This window comes from Anneissia japonica, unplaced genomic scaffold (genome assembly GCF_011630105.1).
Source record: "Anneissia japonica isolate Jap-2015-1 unplaced genomic scaffold, ASM1163010v1 scaffold493_len2256704_cov171, whole genome shotgun sequence".
Lineage (NCBI taxonomy): Eukaryota > Metazoa > Echinodermata > Crinoidea > Comatulida > Comatulidae > Anneissia > Anneissia japonica.
Genome location: NW_022727062.1, coordinates 1,791,782 through 1,804,626, shown reverse-complemented (window position 1 = coordinate 1,804,626; position 12,845 = coordinate 1,791,782). Strand labels below are relative to the sequence as shown.

The 12,845-nt window shown below is 33.4% G+C and overlaps 1 protein-coding gene across 2 annotated transcripts in view; it reads left to right on the top strand.

The window, feature by feature from the left end:
* Positions 1-12,845, top strand: part of LOC117113484 — a 39,717-nt gene that overhangs the window by 4,555 nt on the left and 22,317 nt on the right. For both annotated transcript variants that reach the window (XM_033256823.1, XM_033256822.1), the window contains exons 2-12: positions 754-814; positions 4,088-4,107; positions 6,029-6,149; positions 6,751-6,831; positions 7,366-7,572; positions 8,571-8,693; positions 9,260-9,340; positions 9,860-10,066; positions 11,076-11,195; positions 11,770-11,850; positions 12,462-12,668. In XM_033256823.1, the coding sequence (XP_033112714.1) occupies positions 763-814; positions 4,088-4,107; positions 6,029-6,149; positions 6,751-6,831; positions 7,366-7,572; positions 8,571-8,693; positions 9,260-9,340; positions 9,860-10,066; positions 11,076-11,195; positions 11,770-11,850; positions 12,462-12,668 (1,300 nt within the window). In that variant the 5' untranslated portion in view covers positions 754-762. The remainder of the gene's footprint in view (positions 1-753; positions 815-4,087; positions 4,108-6,028; positions 6,150-6,750; positions 6,832-7,365; positions 7,573-8,570; positions 8,694-9,259; positions 9,341-9,859; positions 10,067-11,075; positions 11,196-11,769; positions 11,851-12,461; positions 12,669-12,845) is intronic.

Genomic DNA, 12,845 nt, shown 5'->3' with positions numbered 1-12,845 from the left:
TCGATATCCCTTTTCTTTTACTGACACACTGTGATTGAGTAGGCCTATGTTGTAACAGGCCTGGCTCTCAGTTCGGCAATCAATAAATATTTACACCGCCAAATTTCTCCTCAAACAAAATAAATCCACAATGATTATACTTAGCAAGTTGCTTGAAGAGGATCGGTTATGACTAGATGTCCAGTGAGCGGAAAATTTAAGAAAAAGATAGAGAAATCCTGTATTAATATCTTAGTGTGTGTACGCGGCGGACCTAATGAGAATGGATGTTGGAGTGACCGCTTACGGGAGGTGGTCTCGAGGGAGGTATATAGGCCTACCGAGGTCCCCAACGGGGGAGGGGGAACCGGTTCCCCGGACGAGGGGTCAGATTCCCCCGACGAAAGCAAAGTGGGCGTGGTCGAGCTTCGATTAAAAGGCTCCGAAGGTGGTCCAGGGGGCGAAGCCCCAGAAAATTTTGACAATTTAGGGGTTTCAAAGGTTTATTTAATCGATTTTAAAGTCTACTGATATGTAGAAAATACACATAATTTTTTTTCCTCCCCGACGAATTGTGCTTTTTCTCCCCGACGGGGGGCAGCTCTCCCCGATGAGGTCCTGGCCACCCCTGAATGATGATGGTGGTGACGACAAAGATGTGGATGACGACGAGGAGAATGATGATCATCATCAACATAAAAATAATTGTCATCTTCTATTTCTCTTAATCAAAATTTTCAATTTTAGATTTGTTCATTTCTTTTCCTACTGCAGCTTTCCATTATGTTGATCTTCGTCGCCATCATTCTGGGAACGTTCTCAGTGTCCAGTGCATGTAAGATTATCTGAAGTTTTTATTTTATATTTTAGATTTAACTTTACTTTGGTTGACTAAACATGCATAATATCTTTATATTGTTACTAAAATATTAAAATCAAAATCCACAGACTGCACTGAAAACAACGATTAAACAATGTTAAAATTCAGTTAAATGCATGTTAAAATATTATAACATTAGGAAGAGGTAAAATATTAAAAGCAGCATTAGGCTAAAGTGGTTTAAAATTGCAATAACATTAACCCATTATTTAAATGTCTCATGGCATATTAAAATTAGAAGGAGGTAAAATATTAAAACATGGAAGTCTTTTTTAAACTATCAATAAAATTTACTTTTGCCATATTTCATTAAACTTTCTAATGGCAGATGGAAGAAATGATTCTTTAATCCTCTCTGTCTTCCATTGTGGATACGTTATGCGACCAGTTCGGCTAATTTTAATATACTTATAAAGACGATGATGATTTGGGTCTGATATTTTATTCATGTTGAGTTGACTTAGATTATTAAACCAATTTTACAACTAAAAATTATTTATAAATTTAAAAACATCATTAACTACATATCTAATAGGAATAGCTAACTATAAAGGAAGCAACTCTGTAAATGCTCGTATAAGCCCTGCGGCGCTTATAAAACTGTTGGAGGCGCTTCGTTGCAGCGCTTATTCGAGAGCGGCACTCAATTTTTATTTATTAAAAAAAATGTACACGCTAGCCTAGGGTATTTCTGAAAAATATACAAAACAACAGTCTGAAAACTGTGATTGCGTTTTATATGTCGCTATAAGGTCTTTCCATATGATTGCAACACACTTTTTTGCCCGACCCTTTTGAAATCGCCCAATAGTTTGCCTGTTGGGGGTTCTACCTAGGGTGGAGGTCTACCTGAGATAACCCCACAATGAAGTTTCTTTGGCTCCGCGCCAGCATTTTTAGTCGAGTTAGCTAGAGTAATTCGAAATTTTAATGGGATTTGACAAAAAATTCGCCTTGTGACAGGCAACTGCATATCTCTCTGCATGAAACTCAAAATATTGGGAAAAAATTATTCTCTTTTCAGTGATATGCAACTCGATGATGTCCGGACTATTAAGAGATATATAGGTCAAATTACGTGACCTTGCCCACAATGAAACTTTAAGGGCATCATGGGGGCTAAGTGTCCTAACTTAGGTGCGAATTTCCCGAAAATCGAGATACAGTATAGGCCTATACTTTTGTGATATTTTTTTGTCAAAGGTCACTCTTACTAGTCCGGACATCATCGAGTTGCACATCATTGGACAGAGAATCTCAATTTATTCAAAAATAATCTCCAAACAAGAAGCCTACATAAAAGCACTTTAAAATATTGGAAATTAAACATTGACTTAAATTATAATATGTCGTTCTTATATAGCGCTTCATGCATTGAAGGCCTCTAAAGAGCTTCACATTACTACCCCGGACCATTGGATCAAACACATATGGAACACCAAAATAAATTAGTAAATGAAATTATATTATCATTCTATAAATTGCAGCTAGTAATCAGCGCAATTCTTTACCGCTCCTAGAGAATTATAAAATGTCAAATAATTTAAACACTTCACAAGGTCACTAAACTTACATCTACGAGCAGAATGCTAAATGGTAATCTTTCTATAAACGTACATACAATAATACTTTGATTTTCGAGAGAGGTATAAGCAGTTGTCTGGCACAAGGTGAATTTTGTAGTCAAATCCAATGTAAATTTTAAATTGCTATAACTCATCTGAAAATGCTGGCCCGAAGCCAAAAATTTCACTGTGGGGTTATCTCAGGTAGAACCCCAACGGGCAAAATATTGGGCGATTTCAAACGGGTCGGGCAAAAATAGTGTGTTGGATCTATATGGAAACACTTTATAGGCATAGGGATTATCTAAAACAAATAGGCCTATCAAAGATATTTTCCAAACAATTTCTATGAAAGAGAACATTGTTATCGCTGGCCTAAGGTAGCAGCCTACACCACACCGCAATCACGCCACCGCCACCAACATAGTACACGATTAGGAATTACACAAACTGACCTATAGGCATATTTTCATAGTCATGGTTTCGTAGCGCTTGTTTTCGGTCTCGCTGAATTCGAATATTGTAACTAAGCATACAGGTTTTAAACAATCATATTAATTTGTGATGATGATTAACAGAAAATTACAAAAAAAAAAAAATAAACTTAACACATAAAAAATTACTTTTAAACAATTTATTCAAAATTGTCACGACCCTTCAACTGTATGCGTCGCCAAAGGTTGTTAAGGCGTCTGCATTATAATATACAGCACAAGGTCCTGGTTCGAATCCGGGTTGGGGAAATTCTTTACACACTCCCAGATTATTCTTCTTTACCGTTTAAAAAAATAGATATAACCCCATTTCTATCTCGTTGTCACTATCATATCCCCATAACATATTTGGTTTGTTGTATAAACATTCCTTTTCCTTCTTTTATTTTAAGAGGAAATGTCCCACTCAACAAAATTGATTTTCAGACAATCACAACAGAAAAACGTCAATAAATGTTTTTTGTAGTTTTTTTTTAAATAGTATAAAAATATATCATTATTAAATTTAATTGTTTTCCTTTAAAAGCTATGTAAAAAAAGAATATATATATATATATATATATATATATCATTATGTAAAAAATAATCACGCCCAAACAAGAACAACCAAATATATCAAACAATGTTATGTGTACCGGTCACGTCGAGGAGAGGAAGCTTAAGTATCCTTTTAAAGGAAGAACTTGACAATCCCACACTGCATTTAATTGTGAAAGGAAGGGAGTTCAAATAGTTAGCTGCCCAACACCCAATAAAATTTCTAACATAGTTCCGAGTAGCTTTATAGGGGTAGATGTTGTATAAATCCTTTCCGGCCCTAGAGGTGATAGAGGTTCTTTTACAATTGAGATCGATAACCGGAGAAGGAGCCAATGAATAGAAGCATTTAAAAATGAAAAGAATAATATGGAATTGCCACCGTGTGGAGAGATCCATCCAGTTAAGTTCTCGTAGCGGTTCTTGAATTGAAGTTCTGGGACTTAAGCGTTTTTTGATAAACCTAATCCCTCAATTAAAGATAATATATAAAGGATAAATAATGAAATTTTAAGTCTGAGACCAAGCAACACTACAGTATTCTAAATAAGGACGAACAAGACTGTTAAACAGGGTGATTTTAACATCAAGCGGGAGGAAACCAAAATGACACATTGTGTTTTCTATTTCAGGTACAAATGCGACACCGTATACTTAAAATGCAAAGGTCCGAAACTTAAATCTCTCTAAAAACTTATCAATGGATCCAAATGAAACTTTCTAGAATAGTTTGCCAAAATTTGAAGAAATGAAGAAATGTTCAAATTTCTCTGACGATGCGAAGTCGGGTGTTGTGGATAAGAGGACCATTTAAGGAATACTTTTGGACCATATAAACGCAAGCTGCGTTATCTAAAGATTTTCAACCGTGAAATGCATCAGTAAATTTCGCTCTTAATCACTGAATTAGCGTGATATTACACAAGGTAAATAAACTAAAAATTCACCAATCTACGCAGAATCGGCTCATATAGCGCGCAATTGTTGCAGCTATAGTTCGAGTCTCACTAACGTCCCGTTATTCTGCAAGTTGACTTTCATTGTATATTTTTTTACTTCATCATAATTCTCTTTACTAGCATTTAATATTATTTTTGTTTTTCGTGTGTTTTTTACTTTATACTTTTTTTGTTGTTGCAACAATTCCAACATCACTTCTTAAAATGGCAATGAGGAAAAGCCATTTGTTCTGTTGAATAAACAGACATAGTAAGTCTAGTTACGTTTTGTGTGCATGTGTGTGTGGGTGTGGGTGTGGGTGTGTGTGTGTGAAAATTATTAGGAGTTTAATAAAGCAAATACAAATAAACAGGCATATTTATTTTCACTTTAGGGGTTTACCTAGGCGGTTTTGAGGACAAGCAGTTGATTTGGGTTTCCCAACTGGTCTTTTAATTAACACTTCTTCTCCGAAAGCGGTCTTAAAAAATCAATATAATATAGTACTTGATTTGTTAATGAATGCACAAATATGCCTAATAATAATAACATAAAATGGATACTCAGCTGTTGTTTACCCAGGCAGCGTCAGTGGGCTATGGGGTACTGGACTGGGGTTTATCAGGTACTGCTAACCATAACCTGAAAACAGGTACCGTAAACTATTAAATTAATTGCAATTTAACTAGTTAATACAAAATATATTAAACAATTAATATTAAATCAATCTAATATGTTTCAAATATCATCTTTCTAATATTTCTCTTTAATTTTGGAAGTGATGTCATTTTACTTGGTTGTAGGGTGATTAGTTTGTTCTAATAATGTTGCCTTCGATAAATATTGATCTTTTACTTATGTCTACTCTATTGGATGGGATGTACTTCTTGTTAGCGCTTCGTTCGTAATGTCTTTGCGCGATCTCTTAGACCAGAGATAAAAGAACAATTTAAGATGTGTGTAAATGGGACGGCTATTAATTGATTCGCAATCTTGGGGATATATCATTACCATCGTAGCCAGGACTTTTACTACCATATATATTATTAATGATATTGAATACTTCGTTTTCTTTTACAGATACGATAAATATGATACACAGTTGACATATTATAGGAACAATTTTTTTAGTCACGAATATTTCGTCCTGTCTTAAGGACCTCTCAACGTGAAGAAAACACACGCCTTCAACAAAATATTCAACAAAAATACACTAAAAGCCGGATGGATAATATGGCTAAAGCTATGTCAGCGCACACAACTAGAACCCGCTGAAACCTAAAGAGGCTATCAAAACTCAATTGCCCATTACAAGAAAAGTGCGTGGTAATCAGTCATTAACAAAGCCACTATCACAACCAACCAAGAAAACAAGTATATCAGCGTGAAAACGACTTCAAATCCCGATACAATAATCATACTATGTCATTCTGGTCAGCAAAACATCGCCTAGGAACCGAATTATCCAAGTACATCAGGAACCTAAAGGATCTTATGTTTTAAGATCATCTTAGTTTTTAGAGGCGAAATTACAAGAAAATAACTGTTGTAATCGTTTGAGAATTGGTGGTACTATAAATCGAAATATATATGAGTAAAATTTGCCAGGTAGTAAATTTTCTGTTATTTTCACAGAGTTGTTGACTAAAGGGCTTAAAGCCACGCAGAGTTCTCTTGGATGGAAGGGTATCCCATTTAGAGCAATTGATGGTAACTTTGCTACCGACTACGGCGAACAAAGCTGTACACACACACGTAAGTGCACACACACACCTTTGAAGCAATGCTTTGAAAGAAACATATATGCCTAAAATTACGAGTTCATTTAGTTTCACTTGAACACTAATAAACCTTAATATTGATGATAACTATAACATTACTGTAATAATAATAATAATAATAATAATAATAATAATAATAATAACAACAATAGTGATAATAATAATAATAATAATAATAATAATATATTATTATCGTTAGGCTATAATAATAATAATAATAATAATAATAATAATAATTATTATTATTATTATTATTATTATTATTATTATTATACTGTTTACTTGTGTCTTTATTCATATTTGGTATTATTATATATTTCAATAATATTAATATCTTATAGTCTGTATCTGATAATTTTAATCAAAATTGTATTGTTTTTAATTAATCGTTGGTCTTTTTTGTGTAATGAATTTTTAACTGTAAATTTGATGCAATTCAGCATTATGTTGCTTATCAAATATCGAATAAAATTGAAATTTAAAAAAATTAAATATTATTAATAATATTTATACTAATAATAAAAATTATGTAATAACATAATAGACGTAGTATTGATTATTCCTATAACATCTAGTGAAGCAACCTGAAAATTGGTGGATGGTGGATCTAGGAAAATCCTACAGGGTTAAAGAAGTGAAAATTTACAATCGAGCAGGTATGTGAACACGACCACATTATAGGATGTTTCCATACACAATTTCCTAGCAATATCATTGAAATTCATTATTAACCATTGACACCGGTTCAATTCCATCCGCTGCTCCGCTTTGTGTTTCATTTGTAGGGCTGCAATGCAATAACAAGCGCACATATTCTAGGAGACAATTGGCCCCATACCACACGGCTCATCCCTTTAAAGAACGGATATCAGTCACCATCAGAAAAACCCTACTGGAAATAAGTCGTCGAACTCTCATTAGTTATCATTTATGTTCACACTGCAGGCTATATAGAATTCAATCCACATAATGTATGAGAACTTGGACAAAGTACCACGTTTTTTATAATTTTTATGGAAAAAGTTATTTATATATATATAAAAAAAAAAAACAATTGCTTATGTGATGATCGTTAGTTAGTAGCTTTTAACATCTCTATTCACAACAATGGTACAAATTGTAACGAGATTTTTGGGCAGTATTTATTGACAGACACTGTGCAGATTCGATATATATTTATATCGTTTAAGATTGCTGCAAGGATCGATTGAATGGTGCCACCGTCCGTGTCGGAGATAACGCTAATGGTATGCTGACTAATGCCGTATGTGGAGAGCCAATAAAAGTTGGCACCAGCTCCGTGATTATTCGAAAGTGCACACTTGAAGGACAATACGTTAGTGTTTCGCTGAAGAACCAATACCTGACGCTTTGTGAGGTCGAGGTTTTTGGAGAAGGTATGGATATAATTTTTTTACTATGAACAGATGGATGATGAATGAATGTATGAATGAATGAAAGAATGGATTAATAAATTAAAGCATGAATGAATGAAGAGTACTATTTTATGGTACAAACATATTAAGGCAAACTCAGAATATAAATGCTACACCTGTCCTTTTGTCACCACCACCAGCGCAACATATTTAGAATTGTGTAGGCATTGTGGTTTCTATCTCAGTAGATATAACACGACCTGACACTTTAACTGGTAACTATTTCTTTTATGGCAATAAGCCTATAGAGTACAACAAAACCAGGTGGCCCCTTTGTTGTCGATCAGACGTTGGTTACCGTTCATTACGCCTAAATGACTTCATAATCTAAATGGTTTAGAATAGGCTTTCTGGAATAGGCTTTTTAAAACCTAATAGTTTACCATCAAAATGTACTAAAAACAGAAAAGCTCACATAATTTAATTATGAATTAAAATTTACAAAGAAGAATTAAGATAAAACACCTTAAAGTTTACGATAGAAATTGGGGTCAATGGTTTGTCAGTGCTAAAACTGGCGTCCGGTTGAACGCATTTTATGTCGCCAATAGCAACGGAGTAGTATCACGTGATATCGTGGTATCGTGACGTAACACTGTAGTACTCTATATGGAAAAAGGAAAATGAGAGACTTTTCAAAAATATTAATAGATCATATCACATTACAAATGCTGTTTATTATTGTTATTATTCAGATGTCGAAGTTTTATTCTTGTGACCAGGTTACATTGGCGGATCTGGGGGTGAGGGCGCTTAGCGAAAAAAAAATTACGTTTGGTGCGGAGCTTATTCGAGGGCTTAAAATAAAGTTTACATCTTAAATTTTGAAGGCGAAATTACAAGAAAATAGTGACTATTGTAATTGTTTGAGAATTGACGGTACTATAAATATATATATATATATATGAATATATATGAGTATAATTTGCCAGGTGGTAAATTCTCGGTTATTTTCACAGAGTTGTTGACTATTAAAGGGCTTAAAGCCACGCAGAGTTCTCTTGGATGGGAGGGTATCCCAGTTAGAGCAATTGATGGTAACTTTGATACCAACTACGGCGAAAAAAGCTGTACTCACACAAGTAAGTGCACACACGTTTGAAGCAATGCTTTGAGAGGAACATAGGCCCTATGCCTAAAATAAAGTTACGGGTTCTTTTAGATTCACTAGAGCACCAATATTGACAATAATTAACAATATCATTAATATAGATAGATGATAACAATAACATTACTGTAATAATAATATAATAATAACATACTATCTTTAGGCTATTATTATCTTTAGGTTATTATTATTATTACCATTAATATTAATTTTACTTTATAAAATTTCCTCCAATTTTAAAGTTTTCTCATTTTGCTTGTGTCTTTATTCATATTTGGTATTTTTACTATTATTAATATCTTACGGTCTGTATCTGATAATTTTAATAAAAAATGTATTGTTTTTCATTAATTGTTATTCTTTTTTGTAATTAATTTTTAACTTTAAATTTGATGTATAAGCTATATGCTTCGTATCCAAAATCCAATGAAATTGAAATTTAAAAAATTAAATATTATCAATAATATTTATACTAATAATAATATTATAATATTAGTATTAAACCTAATAGACGTAGTATTGATTCTCTCTAACATCTAGTGAAGCAACCTGAAAATTGGTGGATGGTGGATCTAGGAAAGTCCTACAGGGTTAAAGAAGTGAAAATTTACAATCGAGCAGGTATGTGATCACTAGCACATTATAGGATGTTTCCATCTACAATTTGCTAGCAAAATCATTATTAACCATTGACACCGGTTCAATTCCATCCGCTGCTCCGTTTTGTGTTTCATTTGTAGGGCTGCAATGCAATAACAAGCGCACATATTCTAAGAGACAATTGGCCCCATACCATACGGCTCATCACTTTAAAGAACGGATATCAGTCACCATCAGAAAAACCCCACTGGAAATAAGTCGTCGAACTCTCATTAGTTATCATTTATGTTCACATTGTAGGCCTATATAGAATTCAATCCACATAATGTATGAGAACTTGGACATAAGTACCACGTTTTTTATAATTTTTATGGAAAAAGTATTTACATAAAAAAAGAACAATTGCTTATGTGATGATCGTTAGTTAGTAGCTTTTAACATCTCCATTCACAACGATGGTACAAATTGTGACGAGATTTTTGGGCAGTATTTATTGACAGACACTGTGCAGATTCGATATATATTAAAATATCGTTTAAGATTGCTGCAAGGATCGATTGAATGGCGCCACCGTCCGTGTCGGAGATAACGCTAAGGGTATGCTGACTAATGCCGTATGTGGAGAGCCAATAACAGTTGGCACCAGCTCCGTGATTATTCAAAAGTGCACACTTAAAGGACAATACGTTAGTGTTTCGCTGAAGAACCAATACCTGACGCTTTGTGAGGTCGAGGTTTTTGGAGAAGGTATGGATATAATTTTTTTTACTATGAACAGATGGATGATGAATGAATGTATGTATGAATGAAAGAATGGATTAATAAATGAAAGCATGAATGAATGAAGAGTACTATTTCATGGTACAAACATATTAAAGCAAACTCAGAATATAAATGCTACACCTGTCCCTTTGTCACCACCACCAGCGCAACATATTTAGAATTTTGTAGGCATTGTGGTTTCTATCTCAGTAGATATAACACGACCTGACACTTTAACTGGTAACTATTTCTTTTATGGCAATAAGCCTATAGAGTACAACAGTCGCGTCGTCACAAAACCAGGTGGCCCCTTTGTTGTCGATCAGACGTTGGTTACCGTTCATTACGCCTAAATGACTTCATAATCTTAATGGTTTAGAATAGGCTTTCTGGAATAGGCTTTTTAAAACCTAATAGTTTACCATCAAAATGTACTAAAAACAGAAAAGCTCACATAATTTGTTATCGAACACACATTTAATTATGAATTAAAATTTACAAAGAAAAATAAGATACAACACCTTAAAATTTACGATAGAAATTGTGGTCAATGGTTTGTCAGTGATAAAACTGGCGTCCAGTTGAACGCATTTTGTGTCGCCGATAGCAACGGAGTAGTATCACGTGATATCTTGGTATCATGACGTAAGACTGTAGTACTCTATATGGAAAAAGGAAAATGAGAGACTTTTCAAAAATATTAATAGATCATATCACATTACAAATTCTAGATGTCGAAGTTTTATTCTTATGACCAGGTTACATTGGCGGATCTGGGGGTGAGGGCGCTTAGCAAAATAAAAAAAATTACGTTTGGTGCGGCGCTCATTCGAGGGCTTAAAATAAAGTTTACATCTTAGATTTTGAAGGCGAAATTGCAAGAAAATAGTGACTATTGTAATTGTTTAAGAATTGACGGTACTATAAATATATATATATATGAATATATATGAGTATAATTTGCCAGGTGGTAAATTCTCTGTTATTTTCACAGAGTTGTTGACTAAAGGGCTTAAAGCCACGCAGAGTTCTCTTGGATGGAAGGGTATCCCAGTTAGAGCAATTGATGGTAACTTTGATACCAACTACGGCGAAAAAAGCTGTACTCACACAAGTAAGTGCACACACACGTTTGAAGCAATGCTTTGAGAGGAAAATAGGCCCTATGCCTAAAATAAAGTTACGGGTTCTTTTAGATTCACTAGAGCACCAATATTGACAATAATTAACAGTAACATTAATATAGATGATAACAATAACATTACTGTAATAATAATATAATAATAACATACTATCTTTAGGTTATTATTGTTATTATTATTATTATTATTATTATTATTACTATTAATATTAATTTTACTTTATAAATTTTCCTCCAATTTTAAAGTTTTCTCATTTTGCTTGTGTCTTTATTCATATTTGGTATTTTTACTATTATTAATATCTTACGGTCTGTATCTGATAATTTTAATAAAAATTGTATTCTTTTTCATTAATTGTTAGTCTTTTTTGTAATTAATTTTTAAATTTAAATTTGATGTAATTTAGCTATATGCTCCGTATCAAATATCCAATGAAATTGAAATTTAAAAAAATTAAATATTATCAATAATATTTATACTGATAATAATATTATAATATTATTATTAAACCTAATAGACGTAGTATTGATTCTTTCTAACATCTAGTGAAGCAACCTGAAAATTGGTGGATGGTGGATCTAGGAAAGTCCTACAGGGTTAAAGAAGTGAAAATTTACAATCGAGCAGGTATGTGTTCACGAGCACATTATAGGATGTTTCCATATACAATTTGCTAGCAATAACACCATTGAGGTTCATTGTTAAACTTTGATACATATCGAAGCAGCTCCTTTTTGTTGTACGGGTTGCAATGCAAGTTTATAAAAAGCGCACCATATTCTAAAAAAGACCATTGGCACCATACGGCTCATGTGCACGTTAACGAACAGTTTCAGTCCAGTGGCTTTGCCAGCGGGGGCAGGGCTCAAGAAAGTAATATATCCTAGAGCCGCGACTGATTCAGTCACCACCAGAAGAACCCAACTGGGAAAAGTCGTGAGACTCTCATTGGTTACCCATTTGTGTTCCCACTGAATATATAGAATTCAATTCACATAAGAACTTGGGAAAAATACCAAATTGGAATAATTTTTATAAAAGAAAGTATTTATATAAAAAAAATGCTTATGTGATAATCGTCAGTAGCCTTTCACATTTCCATTCACAACAATGGTACAAATTGCAACGAGGTTTTGGGGCAGTATTTATTGACAGACACTGTACAGATTCGATATATATATATATATATATATATATATATATATATATATTAAAAACATATTTAAAATGTCTTTTAGATTGCTGCAAGGATCGATTGAATGGCGCCACCGTTCGTGTCGGAGATAACGCTATGGGTATGATGACTAATGCCGTATGTGGAGAGCCAATAAAAGTTGGCACCAGCTCTGTGATTGATCGAAAGTGCACACTTAAAGGACAATACGTTAGTGTTTCGCTGAAGAACCAATACCTGACGCTTTGTGAGGTCGAGGTTTGGGGAGAAGGTAATTATATACAATTTTATAAAATTTTGAATAAATGGATGAATGAATGTATGAATGAAAAAAATAAATTAATCAATTAACGAATGAATGATTAGTAATATTTCATGGTACAAACATATAAGGCAAACTCAGAATATAAATACTTCATCTGTACAATATGCCTATATATATATATAT